Consider the following 16,729-nt stretch of genomic DNA (forward strand, 5'->3'; position numbering starts at 1 on the left):
CTGAAACCATTCTAGTTGAAGTTAACTTATTCCATTATATGAAGCATATTTAGGATGGCTCTAGTGTTAATTACTAAGATGACATTTGGACCACAGTTGAGATTTATACTTATGTGCTACAGCTAATACACTGAGAATGATTTTGCTTAACATGAGTCAACCTGCATATTTGAACAAAATTTGACAGGCAGCAAGCAACTGAAAACTTCACCTTTTGAAAATGCAAACATTTTGAGCTCTGGCCGCCTTTAATGTCATTCACTAATGTTATGTTCACTGACATGGTCAAACAGTTAACATCAACCTCTATACTGACCAAGATTCAATCCATGACAAATTCAATGGAAAAAAAAAACCATTGTAAGAACATTAGTTCAATTACAATATTTACAGATGTAAACACTTTCAAATTAGAGATTTCTGGTATATGAACTTTAAAAAATGTTTGCCGATTGTGACTTGGACTATTCAATACAAGTACAAATAATGAACATTTCAAATAAAATATTTAAATATAGCATATATACATTTGGATTTGGTTATAGGGGAATGATCTCAAAAATAATTATTTGAATTCTCAGAGGTAGTATATGCCTTACATAACCACATTTCATTGTGATTATACTGGATATTAGACTTCTATCCATAGACACCATACCTCTGAATTTCCTTAAAATATTTCTGGGATCAAGAAACTTAATTTGTCAATGAGATTGTTATGTATAGTGATACTGTTCTACAGGGAATTCAAATACTTAATACCCACTTGAGGTCTAAAATGATAAAATCATGAAAACAGTTTTATTTCAGGTTGATCATTTCATTTTCTTGTAGTATGTATACTAATGCTGCAGGAAAACATTTAACAACCATTGATGCTGACATCTACCATCAAATCAGTTTTCACAGTGAAATGGCTAAAAAGAACATTTTTTTTTCTATTGATCATTTCTTTTAGATTCCTTGTCAATTGGTGTCTTTGTGGAAAAATCACTAGCCTTCTTATATTTCATCTGTACAGTCAATATCACAATGCAATACCAGCAAATTAAAAGTATGTTGATATATAGATATAGTAAACTTCAATTCAATTAAAACAGTTATACAAAATATCTTCCAACGTTTATATCTTTACAATAATTGCCTTCCCAGCTTTCCTTCCTTCATCTTTCACTGTGAATATCATCTCCAGCGAATCAAATGAGTCATCAGATCCAACACTTTCTTGATGCATATGTCCTTAAATCTTTGCAATACACAGTGCAGTGATGTAGATCCATTGCTATTTCGCATTCCCAAAAGTTGGAAAATCATCATGGAGGAGCAAAAGATGTTGTCAAGGCTATTTTTGTTATAGCCACATCTTGTTTCTTGCTTTACACCAAATGTACAAGTCACTACAAAATAGTGATGTTAACGATGCTCACAATGCTAAGCATTCTCTATCTATATATTATCACATCATATGAACAGGCCTTCGAATATGTATTGTACCATCAATGTGGTGAATACCGTCAGCCTGATGACACTGATGAGCCATTGACAGATGATTTGCGTGGTCTGTTATTGCTGAATGGGATCTGATGGGTAGTATTGGCATTGGAGGAACCATTCATGGTAGTTGATATATGAGGAAAGTGTGGATGTGGAGACTGCCCTGGAGTACAGGGACTGGGCAGTGATGACGATGTGGATGGTGCAGCAGTTGGGCTATTAGCCTTATCACTCCCAGAGTCACTTTCTACCTCTCCACTGGTGTTATTGAATCCATCTTGTTGATTACCAATTTTAATTCTTTTGCATGTTGGCTGGACTCGATATTTTAGAGGAAGTGGTCCATTCTGAAATGAAGTGCAAGAACATCTGGTAAGGACTAACGGTTTGAGATTAAAACTTTTTAGAACCATCAAAAATATGTAGATTGAATTTACCCTCCTCCATGCATAAATGTAGGCAATATCCATAAGAGTGTAATAATCTTTCAATGGTTCATCTTCATACATAACATCAATCTAATGAAAAGAATAAAAGTCATCTTTATTAATGAGAGCAGGATTTACCAAAATATTTTGATTTTTACAAAGTAGAACACATATGGAATTTTAGGCCTCACCATATTTGTATTTAATAAAACTGCACTGTAAAAAAAGTGAAACAAGCAAAATAGATGCAACTTCACATTTCACTGTCCATTATATTCATTGTTTTAAAATATCTCAAAAGGCCACAAATGTTCATTTCCACAAAATTAAACAAACATCAACAGACTTTGAAGCCAAATGAGAGAATGGATACAAAAACAGAAGTTGCCAGAAGAGCTCAGCAGGTCTGGCAGCATCTGAAAAGAAAAAAAAATCAGAGTTAATGTTTCCGGTTTGGTGACCTTTCCTCGACCCAAAACACTAACTCTGATTTACAGCATGCACAGTTCTTTTGGTTTTTAGAGAAAATTGATAACCATTCATGACAACTAAAGGAAGGGTTTTGTCAAGGTGATAATAAAAAAAAAAAAAATTTGTCAGCTTGCAAATAACAACTATTACAATCTTTCATTACCCCTTTATGAATTGTTACATCTGAACCTTGAGATTGGTAGAAGGTCTTCTCTACCTCAAAACCTAGACCTTTCTCAACACAACAAATATGTTAACTTTTATATTTATTAAAATTTGGTTGGTAATGATAATTTTCTTTATTGCAAAAATTTGGAAACAGTTTAAGTGTTAAAGTTTCTTAAATCTATTTTTGTTTTAATAAATGTAAGTATGATGTTTAAAACTCATTTCACAACAATGTGGTATACTGCATATATACTGCATTCAACGTATATAGGGGGTTCCAAATCTCCTTGTGTACACTATCTAAATTGTCATTAAGATTTCCGAATTATACAAGAGCAAAAGAAAAAGAAACAAATACATAGTTGAATGGTCCACCTGCCAAAAATCAGTAATTACTGTATCTCTAACTATGTAAAATCTTTCAAATAGAATTTGTTCTCATATTAAAAGTAATCAGAACTCATTTATTATTAGGCATCATAATTTTAATTAAGTGTATCTCAAATGTACCTGAAATGTTTGAGGGATGTCCATTTTACTCCTAAGGAATTTTCTTAAATGCATCACAGTCATTGCTGCTGGACACCGCAAATATCTCTTGTCATTCATCTAAAAAGAAACAAAATAAAAATTGAGACTTACTCACATTGCAACTTAAAAAAAAAGGAAACCTGTGTTACTCCAACAAATTGGTAGCATTTGTCTATAAATATATAAATCTTGTGTTAAATATTTAACGTCTGTTAGCTTTTAATATGTTCTTGTTTAACGCTATTTAAATTAAATGTTTTGCAGAAACAACTACATATAGGAATTACAACTGACAATTGATACCTCATCTTTTGTTTTCTCTTTTTCTGAAATTTCTTTTCGTTCAGTCCTGTAATACAAGACAAGACAAGACAATTGCCTTATAGGAGGAAAGAAATGCTAAACATTTGTGATCAATGTATTTTGAGTGATTTCTATACTTACTTATTTTGTTCGTAGAATTCTATTGACAAACTAATGATTTCATCATCTGTTATAATCCTCTTTTCTTCTTCTGTAACTTCACCCCTGTCTTCGTTAGAGCCATTTGCTGCTACACAAATTTAAACATTAGGGAGTATTGATTTCAGAATATTTTCATATAACTATTTCAACTTTGGAAAATAAAAAAAAGAAATCAACAATTCTTTCTTCATTATTGCAGGCCTATAAGATGGTCAACTGAAAGCTGTGTAATAAAAATTATTCCAATCTGTATTTCATTTTCACATTCTATCCTGCTTTCAGCAGGTAGGAAACTTGTCATTCTAAGTTTAAAAACAGTTTAAGCCAAAGACCATAAAATGATACATAAATTCTGGTCTAGCCAGTGACCCCATCGTCCTGTCAATGAATACAAAAATTATATAAAATAAAGATTATGAAAGCCAGAAGAACTGTAGATGCCGGAAATCAGAAACAAAAGCAGAAATTGCTGGAAAAGCTCAGCATGTCTGGCAGTATCTGTGGAAAGAAATCAGAGTTAATGTTTCGGGTCCAGTGACCCTTCCTCAGAACCCTCGGATAGTTATGACATTGGCAATTTGTTTTGAAATCTGTAACAGCATAAGATATTTATGAAGAAATGTAGAAATTCAGAAATTAAAAATTTAAAACAGACAAGGGTTGATGCAGCATGCATCTATCTCTAAAAAAATGATCGCAACAACTGAATTCCTGAGTTTCAAAACTAATACCATTTATAAAATGTATACCAAAATAATAATAATGCAATGACTACACCATGCATAAATATTGAAAGAAATCTTTAAAAGTATCACTTTGCTATTTTGTGGAATTAAAAGAAATGCAATACTGACTAAAACCTGTCCTTTTGGAAAAGCATATTCTAGAATTACATTAATTTCTCAACAATGCAATCAATTAACTTTACTACTGCATACTTACCATCAGCAGAAGGATGAGCAGCATAGAAGTCCCTTCTACGTTTCATTTCATCTATGAAAGACAAGGGTGAATAACTGTCTGATTGACAGAAAAAGGAATTAAAATTTAAAATTTAAATTTGTTTTATATATAAAAATATTACACTTACCTTTGAAAAGGCCAGGAACTAATTTATACACAATATCTTGTAACGTCTTATCTGACCTTAAGAAAGGATTTGAATGAGTCACATTTGATAAGACTAAAGAAAGACTTATTCCACATAACATTTCATCAATACAACTTGAATTTGCAGAATAATTTCTGTGAATGCAAAATAACTGTTCACTTTATAAAAATGCATAGTACTTCCCCACTTTTTTTACATATACTGCCATTTGTTAGATTGGATTCATAAACTGAGTTATGTCATCTGTAAACATGGTATAATCTGTAATTTTGTCAAAAAATGCTCACTTGACAGGAATTTGTAATAAATATTGAAGTGGAACTATTCTATATTTACAGCACTTCAGAATGATATTGAACTTTGTTTCTTATGAATAAAAACAAAAATAATAGCTGATGTAAAAATGTTAAATAAACGTTTTAGTATTGCTTTGCAATTTTTTCTACCACAGTTTTCTTTCAGTAGGGTAATAGTAGAACTAAAATTTAGTAAATCAAGTTTGCCTTGTTTTTGTTTAAACATTATAAGGACTAGGGGAGTAGTGTTTATGGTGCTTACTTTGGACAGTAAGTGGATTTTTTTTTCATATATGTTTCAATTTAGTAAAGCTGATTGATTGTTTAACTTAAAACCTGCAGTAAACTAAGTCAGTTAACATTCAAATATCATTTTAACTGTCTGTTAAAAGCAAAAAAAAAAAAGACTTTATCTTCCAATTTCAGTCAGTTCAGCATTTATTGAATCTTTTTGAGAGCTTTGAGTATAAAGTGCTTTTGGGCAAGCACAAACATCAAGCAATCCGTGATCTCAATTCTTTGAGCTACTGCCAAAGATGTCCAAATAATGCATTTTATATATTTCTTTCAAAAACAGAACGATATTTTTTCAATCAAATCTTGTCAACCACTTTCAACTGTTATGCCTGATTTCAATAGAATTACAGTTTTCTTAAATGCCAGTTTACAAAATACTAGCAAGGCTGTTGGATGATCACGTGATACATGTTACTGAAGCCCATCGATCAACTTAAGGAACTACTATGCGACTCACGAGGTTTTTAAGAAATATATTACATGAAAACGTCACTGTTCAGTGTCCAAAAATCACGATCATAACGACGCACGTCTACTCCCGTTTTTACTTCGAGAGTTGTATTTTTCAGACACATCATCTCCAACAGTAGTTTAGTTACACTTCTCAGACGCACGCCTATTGGTCTTATCAAAATTGTGACTTCTATAAGTAATATAGATCCATACCTAATGTTAAGAAGGGGCCTAGTTTTGTGAACTTGCACGTCGCAAATGGGACAGTACTTGCTGGTTTCCAAGTAACGGACGATGCAGGTCTTACAAACTGTAAATAAAAGCAGGAATCACATGCATAAACCACTGGTAAGGGTTGATTTGATGACATGGTTTTGCCGACATTACGTTTTTTTTGGATTCTAACAAACGAGTAGCCTGCTGAACTGCTGAATGCCAATATACTCACATGAATGTAGGCACTCAATGATGGTTGTTGCATCTATGAAGTATCCTCCACACAACACACACATCAAATGAGGGTTCAGTTCAGTTATTTTGATTCGTGTTGTTCGGTGCATTTTCTGAGTAAAATGGCCGCGTCCTGGAAGCTGAGCAGAAATATAGAGAATAGCTTTTTTTCCGTGTTATGGAATTCCATTATTTAGTTAATTCATTGGTTAGTTTATTGTACTTGAGCTCCATGACACAACCATTAAGCTAAATAACTATTAGTATCCACACTGGCAGATACAAAATGAGTACATTATTTTCTAAAGGTGCAATGATCAACAAAGCAGTATTTGTGAAACAATTTTGACAGGAGATGCTCTCAAAGCAGTTAGTGACTGGGCATTTCTCGCCCCTCTGCCGACTCAGTCTTAATTGGCAAAAATCAGTAAACAAAAAAATTGTTTCGTGAAAATTATTGATATCCTTAAAGCTAAGAATCGTCTTCATTCAAATATTGACAAGCTGATGTGAGGTAACTACATACGAAGAGTTGTAAAATTCGAATTGCAAGTGCCGGATCACACCCAATTAATGCAAAGTGGCTGACCTACTAAAGTGCACACTGAATCATTTTCGTAATCAGACAGACTTTCAGATAAATCCTGTGCAGACTACCTTCCCGCTAAACCTCCACAGTGATAATAAAAACAACCCACAGACCACAAGCATGCAGGTCAATGACAATGAATTTTGAATAGCACTCCTGATCGTTTTGTTGGCTTTGTTTCCTTTATATTTAAGCGTAACAAAACCGCCTTTTCTACACTTCACTTCCAGACGCAGAGCGTCTGGACCAAAAACATTTCTTTCCGCGAAACCAACATGCCTTTGGGCTCATATTCGTGCCGTATCAAGACACCTCGGAATCGATGAAAATTTGTCACAAGACAAAGCGACTACTTATTGAGCAGAACACTGATGTCGCAACGATCATCGCATCTGGATTTGCAATCACACGTTTCATGTTTGACATTAAACCGACGATTCTTTAGCCCCGTGTAAAGCGAAACAGGAAGAATTGTGTTCTATAAAGCCATTTCCGGCAATTACATGTTCGTTGGAAATATTTTAATGAACACCGGGGTGCTGGAGTAGGAATGTGATGCAGACACCGAAGCTGACCCGTTACAAATGTAATAAATACAATAACGTTCGCGTCCTACAAAGAGGAGCATTCTAAATAAGCAAAAAGGCAAATTGACGTCTGCTGGTGCCCATACTCGGCAATTCTTACAGTTACTATAGCAACTTGGGTTACACTTGGCATTTCGCCAAAGGACCGAAAACAGAGCGAGCTTCTGCGGGGGACCCACGGCGGTCATGTGGAAATATTGCAAATTTAAACCCTTGAAGATGCAATCACGATCTGAGAATGAGCTGAACAATCTAAACATGCAAATCTCACCGCCATTTCAAATGAGCCCTAACACAGCGCACATCATCGCTTTTTTGGCTCTCCTAGAGATAGACTCCACGTCGACACTAGCTTTTAGTAGTGGCTTTTGTGATCACACGATTTCCTTCTGCAAACGCCTGTCTCCTTTCCAGGGCGACTAATGGGTAGCGGCGGTTCCACCAGAGGATCACTTTGATAGTGCACGCCTATTGATTAATAATTAATAAGTGATCAGGAAACAGGAATCCATAAAGGTGCAATGTTCTACGAAACTTATTGCGGTTTGTTGTCCATTTAAAATTTTCTTTAAAACAAAAGGAAACCGTTTGATTTTCGTAAGAAAAAACATCAAGAAAACTGACAACAAGCAAATAACTAAGTGACGCACATAATTCAGAGGACGCACAGAGCTGGGGCACAGAAACACCAGGCCAGACGGAAAAAAGTGACTGACTATCTGCCGCACTTATTTATAACACCTACAATCATATCCATACCGTTAAAACACATACATTCACCATCACTCGTGTATTGGCTTTAAGAAAGCAAATTTTACCCACAGCGCCGACGCGCGACGTTTTGAAGTAATCATACTACACCGTGTCATAAACAATCAGCAATTCTATAGTTTTTATATTTCAATAGGCTTTGAGACACAAGCAGACCATGTGCACAATGACTGAAGCTTCATGGAAATAAGTCCTTCAGGCAGTCTAACAACAAACAGAACTCGACAGTAATCCTCAGTTTCTTCACTGGCCGTTTTACATTAATGTCCTTCCCCACACCCCCCTCCCCCCCCCACACACACAAAAACAAAACTCATGCCCAGAAACTCCCAAAAGTTTACCCCGTTTTCTTTTGACTTGGAAGTTAACCGGATTGCGACACGCTTACTCTTTTGTCGTGTACGTACTTGCTTTTAGACGTCTCTCGCTGTCGAGAACCAGGGACCCCTTCTGCGGAACACGCAGAAATAAAAGGAAAATAAAAAAAACAAACCACGTGTTCTTTAAAAAAAAAACCGCTCGACTCTCCCCGACAAACTGGTGATCGGCCCTTCCGAACAGAACCGGCGTGGATTTAACTACTGAATAAATGAAGTACTCCTTCAGCAAAACGTTCCTCACAGAAGGCAACCCAACTCGTTATAGACCCCTATGTAAACACACGTGTTTTACTTCACATATCCGTGAGCTTCCGTTTTATGCTGGGTAATTCATTTCAGCTGCTCAACTTTATGTCTCCCTGATTATGTTTTCAACCCGACGGTCTATATTATCAGCGGGTCAAACAATTAGTCTTCGTAACACCGTCTTCACACCACCCCAGAGTAACAAAGAAATCTATTTAAAAGCTGCACTAGGCACAACAATGTAGATTATCTGACAGATGGGTTTTCAAGATACTGCATTAGGGGAGTCCATATCTCAAAATGCAATATTCCAGCATACCCGACAGTAATGCTGACAAATGGTGGACACCAATTTTTCAACTATGGTGCCCTATCATATATATTTCAAAGAAAACCAACATCAGCCTTGATCAAAGCATCACCACCAATATCCACACATAGAAACAAACAACATTTCTGGAAGCTCTGTTAAAGCAAAACATTATACAATTTTATTTATTAAAACTAGCTTTGGACGTGGCCTGAAATCAAGGGTATGGGTGAAAGGGGTACTGGAAGCCGGACGATTTCATTTCCTTCCCATAACCATTCTGATCTAAGCAAATCATAATTTTGTTGGTCTTCCAACATTAATGTGGCTGCATGTACCTCTCAGCTACACACAGCCCCAGTTCTCAGCTATTTTACTTAAGTACATCACAACAGAGATCATTCCGTGAGATTTAAATCTCAAATGGCAGAAGAAAAAACATTCAGAAATATGTACTCAATGTCTGTTCTCAAGGAATTTCAGTTGTCCTTATCAGTTGCTGCTTGTTTGAATAAAGCCAAAAAGGTTTTGCGACCAAGGCCATCTTAGCTCCTTACTCAACAAGCACTCAGCATCTCCACAAATCAAAACAGAATCCGATTGTATGGCAGCTCCTCACTCCCACTCCCCGCCCCATTACCGCTACCATCATCATCAACAAACAATAAGACAACATAGGTCTAAGATACCAACTGACCTCAACACCTTTTCTGATTTTACTCTAATAAATCTGAACAAGCACAAAAGAAGGGGTAAAACGCTTGCTCCCTCCCACTCCTACTCAGCAAACCTCGTGCTCTGCCTGGGAAATCATTGCTGCCAATCTGATACAGTCCTGCTTTAGCAATTATAGAAACCAGAGAGAAAACCTTCACAAACATGCAAGATTTTAAAAATCTCAACATCTTGGTAGCCGGTCAGGGCAAAGCTTTTCGTGTTTCTTGTTTGTTTATTTGCTTCTGATCCACAAACACTGTACAAGGATCCGAGAGACACCATCACCAACCGCCATGTTTACCGTCAAAACCCAAAGAAGTTGTCTTAAGAAGTTAAGTTCATAAAACACATCACGTTCGCCTTCTCAATCAAACAGTCACATTAGCACATTCCTCACCCTGTCCGGATTCTAACTCTATAAAATCCTTGCACTAGGTCCCTCTTTTGATGTCAAAATATGCATTTGTATATGGGCTGACTAACAACACTTCGGTGGCAGAACTGCACAATCCCACCACGGTCACATTTCAAAGACATCTAAATTCACATTCGCGACCGTCCAAGCCTCCGGACTTGCAGTGATCGAAAGTATAAATATTATTCCCTCGACTCAAACGAGCAGAACGGTCGCAGGCTCATACGCTGCGGAGAATCGAACAAAAATGTTGTGAGTGAAGTGCGTAACGAAACTGAGTGGAAATAAAGAGGGCGACGAGCCGCTGTCAGCCTGAAGAGCGAGGAGAGAGAGAGAGTTGGGGAGAGAAAGAGAGAGAAGCGGCACCGGGTGAATTTCAAACAGAGAAATCGGCCTGCAGTGGCGGCCGGAATGTACCTGGGAGAATCTCTCAGGACAGTGCAGCCTCGGAGAGACCATGCCTGGGCCACGGCGACTCCCGGCTACAGCCTGCACCCCGTGGAAAACAATGAAAGTTGTAGATCGGGGGGAAAAAAAATGATTCGCAGCCAAGCGGCCATCTTGCATGAACTGCAGACGCTGTCAATTGCAATCGCAGAGGCTGCAGCTTCGAGAGAGAGACAGAGAGAGAGAGAGACAGAGAAAATAACATTCGTTCAACGCTGGCCCTTGCACCCTCCCTCGCTCCGAGCCTGGCAACACCCGATCTGCGCCCGTTGCAATATTTGTTCAGGCGATCCTACCTGGCTGCGAGGCGGCTACGCTCTGTTCCCGGTTGGAGAAGTTGAAGCCTACCCTCCGCCTTCTCTTCCCACCACCACACATCCACAAACCCACCCAGCACCCTCCTCTCCCTCCTCCAGCCGCACCCCCCCCCCTCCTCAAAGCCCAGTGATGGGTGCCGTGAAACTGACACCGTCCCCAAAATGGCTCGAGTCCGCCCGCCCCGCTCCGTCACGTGGTCTCATTCCTTAAGGGTGGCCTGGGAATTCGAGTCGGTGTAATCAGAGCCGACCCCCACCCCCACCCCCACCCCCCTTCCCCTCAAGCCCCAGCACCATCCCTTCACCAAGCTCTCCCCCCACCACACATACACACACTTCAACTCAGACACCCTCCACTCTGCTCCACACATCAGCTCCCCTCCGCCAGTATCAACCGCTTTTTGCAAAAAAAAACCCCACATGTCGCCGGGTAAAATAGAAGTCTCGTGGTTTCGATACAAACTGAGATTATTGCATAATAAAATATGACGCCGAACTTTATTTCAGAGCCGGCTTTCGCACTGAAGTGCGCATCTCAGTCCAGAACGATCCATTGAAAGCTTCTTTTCCTATCGATCTGTAAGCTGGTCATTTTTTTTAAAAAGTATCAATGGGGCATCATCGTGTGATTACATTTCTGTGCGACGATGCATTTTCGAAACAAACGTCCAATATTTAGCGGCTGACGACGCGACACGATTTTGATCCTAATTTTCATTGGAAATATTTGTTGAATGGTTTCACTACAGCGTCACGAATTTTTCCTGTACAGAGAAACTCTGGTCACCAGAACGTGGTCGAGTGCCTGCACACATCCCAGCTCCCCGTTCTATTAGACCGTACACAGACTTCGGTAAAGGCGACTTCCTTACAAAGTTTCTTAAATTTGGCAAACAGAAGCAAAAAACGTTTTGAATGGGGCGGGGTGGGGGGCGCGGAATATCCAAGGTTAGATTCAGCGGCTTTGGCTGTCTGCGATTGAACGGGCTCACAAATAATTTTACATTTTTTACAAAAGTTTAAGAAAGTGTTTCTGAAGCATGGAATTGGGGTTTCTTAGCGCAGTTTATAAACTGCCTTTGTATCTTTCATTGACGTTTTCAAAGTTCTAGTAATTGTTGTAATTAAATGCCACAGTTGCCAGTAACTGAAGTCGTTTGGGAGTTACTGACGTCGAAAGAGGTGACCATCTATTACAATCAAAGAACTGGAACGACTTCGTTACTTTCCAAACTCAGCCGTAGACAAAGGTATTTATTTAACATCAGGAATATTAGAGATGTCTGTGTTTTTAGTCGACAGGTCAGGATCAGTTCAAGTAGTACAGATTTTGAAAAGCGACTTGCAGTTGGAGTCCAAATATCGATACCACATGTTGTATCTAGGAACTTTCAAACAAATTATTTCAACCCATACAAGTGCAAAGAAAAATACTGCAGGCAGCATATTTTTATTATGGAAAAAGATCTCGTATATACACAATCAAACGCAACAAATATACAAGGCTGATGCTTCAAAACTTTCCACCTGCACAAACATTCGACTCAAGTACAGGGGCGGCACTTCATACATTCGCCAAATGCACCGTTTGAACTATTTCTGAATTCTCTGTTGTCTGCATCTTTTGCATAAAGTGTGGAAGCACGCAGGTTTTGGCGGATTCCTTTTATACCACCCACAGGCTCGAGTTCAATCGCGGTCCCCACAGCTTCATCAATTACATCTGACTGGCCTTTTCCATGCTTTTAGCCGCGTCCTTCAACTTTCCCAAAAGATCCTACAATCGGAAAGCTGATTTTTAAAAATACACCATTTCACACACAAATGACAAATTTATTCCAACGGACACAGATAATGAAATTGTTTAATCAAAAAAAAAGTTAAAAATCTCCCTTTCTCCCACCGCCCCATACAGTCGTACAGTAAGAGTTGCACAGTGCGTAAGTTTGTAAATTTTTTTTTTACAGTTTCGCATAAAGTTGGTCAATAAAGATCATCCACTCGCAGCGTTAAAACAAAATAATATTTAATTAAAACTGCCAAGTTTTTATGAATTTTGAATTTTTTCAGCACGAAACTTAACGTTTTCCTTAAAACTTTCCCAATAAGCAGATGAATTACTTCAGAATCCTACACTTTTGCAAAATTTGTGACGTTTGGTGAACTAAAAAAAAAGATGGGATTGCTTTAAGAAAAATGCATTCGTAGGAAAAGTAACAATTGCTCTGGCTCTTAAAAAGAATCTTGAGCATTGATTGGTAAACACCGGAACGACTGAACATTACAAAATAAAAGCATTAGTAATAGCATTCATCATGATCAATTTAAATAGATTTGTAACTTTAAAAATCCGTAAAATAAAATCAGAGGAGGCTTCACCTTCGTTGATAAGAGTACAAAGCCAGAAGAGTAATTACACAGAAGACTTTTTGCCTTACAGCTACAATTAAAACAGTTGTATTTTCTTTTAGAAATGATCCGCGCACGAGATGCGATTTAAACCCAACACTGAAAAAAAAATACGTCCCACATTTTGTAAATGCATTGACGGGTTAATCTCCACATGGAAACATTTACATAGCAAACAGGAAAACCTTGGTTTTCTGTAAATAGATCGCCCTCAAGTTTCTGTAAAAATCGTTGCACGGGAAGGAACAAGAACATTTTTTCAAGCTTACAGGAATTTAGTGGCTCCTAAAATCAGTGTGATCGAAATTTTGAACCACAGCTTGTATTGTTATGAACAAAAAACTCAAAAATTAATCATTGGCCAAAGTAATTTGCCGTTTTGGAGATTCCACAACATGCTTTTGTTTTTAAAACAGTGCATGTACTGTCTTTTATTTTTAAAAAAAGGCCTCAGTCCAACTAATCATAACGTCTTACAATTGGGCCTAAGTCACAACAGACGCTAATAAAAGGGATTTCGATCTCGAAATCTTGGGAGAGAAAGCACCAATAGTTTGTAAAATGAGAAAGCTTTGCTGGAATACCTGCAACTGCTCCATGGTACAACGGAAAGTAATGTCGTGAGCTTTCCGGGACTGCCCGTTCTGTAACAGAAGTCAAAGCAATATTAAGACGTGCTAAATGTGCATTTCAAATTAAAAACGCAATACTATCTTCTTTTAACACCTTACCTCAACATTTAAGGTTACTAAATATGCCGGTTGATTGACTTTGTGAAGATGGTTATTCTGGGACCAAAAAAATAGTATAACAATGAGTTGAGGCAGGTGTATACAGTACCAAAGTATTTGGAAGAAAGTTTGTCTCTGGCTATTTCGAAACAAATTACGGAAAGAAGGAAAAACCATTGTTTTTTACCCGAATGTGATACTCCAGGCGCCAAGAAGCATCAATGATATGAGAAGGAAATCTTCCTATGCTGCAGGATATTTAAAATATAAAACACAAATTGCAGAAATTAAAATGCCAGATTCTCCCGCTGTTTCTTTACTGCATTTTAGCAAAGGTTAGATCCCACCATCCCCAAATCAGTAGTTTAACAGATTTGGACTCAAACAATCCAAAAACTCAATTTAAATGAAGGCTGTGAATCTTGGCACTATTCATACACACACACAGCGAGTGAGATACCTAAAAAACAAAAATCCATCTCCGGTGGAAAAACGATAGCAACTAATGGCTTGAAACTGAATTCGCTGTTTATCCTTCAGTTTGCAAGCACAAGCCTTAAAAAAAAAATCACCATTCCAGTAAATTAATCGTGTATCATTGTTCACATTTTGGCTAACATTTTGCAATCAAATTAACTAACAGATGCAAGCGTGATCTAAAGATTATTGGTAAATTTTATTCTGCCTCCTTTTCCTTCAGTTTTTTTTTTAAAACATGCTATAGAAGGTACATGGGAAAAACGTCCCTCGAGATCATGATGGAAAACAGCGATCATAAATCGCACCATCGATCCGCTGATATGGATTGGAATGCGTTCAAATAAAAACAATAAATAAAATTTATGATTCAGAAGCAAAATATACAGCTACACGAATTACATTTGTCAACTTTAATGTTGAACAAACGATGCTTTGGTTCGATAGATAATAAAAGAATTTTAGTATTTCAATTATGCTGTACACTTTTCCTAAATTGTTCTTACTGCACATTTAAGGTAAACAATTAAGTAATTTCATGACCGACGATCATAACTCAAGCTATTTATATGTGATTGAAATGTATTTCAATTTATAGATATAGCACACAAGATACAACTCCACATCCCCAAAGGAGTTAGAGCACCAGACAAACTACAAATACTCACCCTCCTAATAAGATTTCTACTTTCTGTTTGTTCTTCTAAATATCGAAAAAAGGAATTAGTTTAGTCACATTCTCAAAAGATACAATAACGTTAGTTTCAATTAATTCATTTCAGTAAATGTATAAAAGTGAGTGGTTATTTCAGTATTTTACGTGTACAAACGTGTTCTGACAAATTCAGAAGGAATTACAAGATCGCAACCCTAAAATAACGCCTTAAAATTCTCGATCGCCAGCTCTAACTGGAAAATCAGTAGCTTGATTTTAATTAAACAAAAGGCGATTTTTTTTTGTGGTAAGCTCCTAAATTGCAGCACTCCCAATCATTTTATAAACAGTAGGGACACCAAACCTGGTATGCTGTGCAAAATATGTCTATCCTTTCTGCTCCAAATCTACAGTCTTCAAGTAATGAGCTGGAATTGAAGAACATCAGTTACAAAATGCCTCCACATCCGAAAACAATGTTGAACTGCATATACAATATTCATAAATGTTGGACATGTAACCTTATAGTCGACTTGTCGGCGTTTTGTTTTCCTGCCTCCAACACGCAGGTTGCGATGGCTACATGGCATTGTTTCAGCAAAGTCAAGTCCAAATTTCCCAGCTCTACATGGCCTGTGTAACAATGGTAGATTATAATTCTCAATACTATTTCTATATACAACAAAGCTTTCCACCTATAAGAGGCCTGTCTGGTGCATGACATTTAATAATAATGCAATTACTTTGTCTGGTACTTTATATAAACCAAAAAAATGCCGTCAGCTCATGAAAATTAAACCCAGCATTTTATTGTTTATGGAAGAGTATTTTGATACATTCTGACTTTAATGATCATGACCACCACACATGCTCACTTAGAAGACGCTGGGTTTTGCCTACTTCTACTCACTGAATAAATTGGGCTCTTAAACATTTGTTAAAAATCCAGATAAAACAGAATGCACTCCAAATCAGCAACCCTGATACATTAGGCCCCAGGATACTGGTCCACAACAATACATGCAGGCTCAGTATGCATTTCGCGCCGTCAACTCGACAGCTCAAGAACAAGTAATCAGTCAATAGAAACCCATTTGGCAAATAACAAACACACTGCTGCAAATGTTATTTATAACTGGATTCGGCAGCATTGCGACGCAGAGCAGTTTGCAAAGCAACAACCCGACCGTGTCCTTCCTGAATCAAAAGCAGTATTAAACAACCAGCAGCCACCCTCCACAAAAAGCTCGAAAATACGCGCTCACCGAATACTGCTCCGTCTGTTTGTGGGTTTATGAGGCTCTCGAAAGCCGCTTCCACTAAAATGTGGAATGTTTTGTTGGAGAAGTGGCTGGGATCGGCCAGCAATTGCAACCCTTTCAGGACGTACTCTGGCAGCTCCATTGTGCTGGACTGACCTTCGACACAGAGCCACGTGATAGAGCTCAGCTGATCCACGCGGATGTGACAGTGTTAGCAATGAACTGAAGCGGCAGAGTTTCAACATGCTTTGC

General features: G+C 37.7%; 2 protein-coding genes across 6 annotated transcripts; both read right to left on the bottom strand.

The window, feature by feature from the left end:
* Positions 1–212: 212 nt before the first annotated feature.
* bmi1a (bmi1 polycomb ring finger oncogene 1a) lies at positions 213–11,111 on the bottom strand. Of its 5 annotated transcripts, none has more exons than XM_020533213.2 (11): positions 10,923–11,111; positions 7,612–7,808; positions 6,163–6,304; positions 5,928–6,024; positions 4,648–4,703; positions 4,500–4,550; positions 3,537–3,645; positions 3,396–3,441; positions 3,072–3,170; positions 1,932–2,012; positions 213–1,841 (listed from the first exon to the last, which is right to left on the bottom strand). In XM_020533213.2, exons 2-11 carry the CDS (start codon positions 7,615–7,617, stop codon positions 1,515–1,517), a joined length of 1,014 nt encoding a protein of 337 aa, XP_020388802.1. In that variant the 5' UTR covers positions 7,618–7,808; positions 10,923–11,111; the 3' UTR covers positions 213–1,514. The 5 variants fall into 5 exon arrangements, with proteins under 5 accessions (XP_020388802.1, XP_020388806.1, XP_020388803.1 ...); XM_020533217.2 differs by having other exon boundaries at positions 3,537–3,642; positions 10,923–11,102; XM_020533214.2 differs by lacking the exon at positions 10,923–11,111 and adding an exon at positions 8,519–9,607.
* A 1,251-nt stretch (positions 11,112–12,362) lies between these two features.
* On the bottom strand, positions 12,363–16,729 carry commd3 (COMM domain containing 3). Its single transcript, XM_020533218.2, has 8 exons — positions 16,481–16,729; positions 15,737–15,848; positions 15,580–15,643; positions 15,229–15,263; positions 14,271–14,331; positions 14,084–14,140; positions 13,937–13,996; positions 12,363–12,720 (listed from the first exon to the last, which is right to left on the bottom strand). Exons 1-8 carry the CDS (start codon positions 16,617–16,619, stop codon positions 12,661–12,663), a joined length of 588 nt encoding a protein of 195 aa, XP_020388807.2. The 5' UTR covers positions 16,620–16,729; the 3' UTR covers positions 12,363–12,660.

This window comes from Rhincodon typus, chromosome 2 (assembly GCF_021869965.1).
Source record: "Rhincodon typus isolate 14 chromosome 2, sRhiTyp1.1, whole genome shotgun sequence".
NCBI classification, from domain to species: Eukaryota; Metazoa; Chordata; class Chondrichthyes; order Orectolobiformes; family Rhincodontidae; genus Rhincodon; species Rhincodon typus.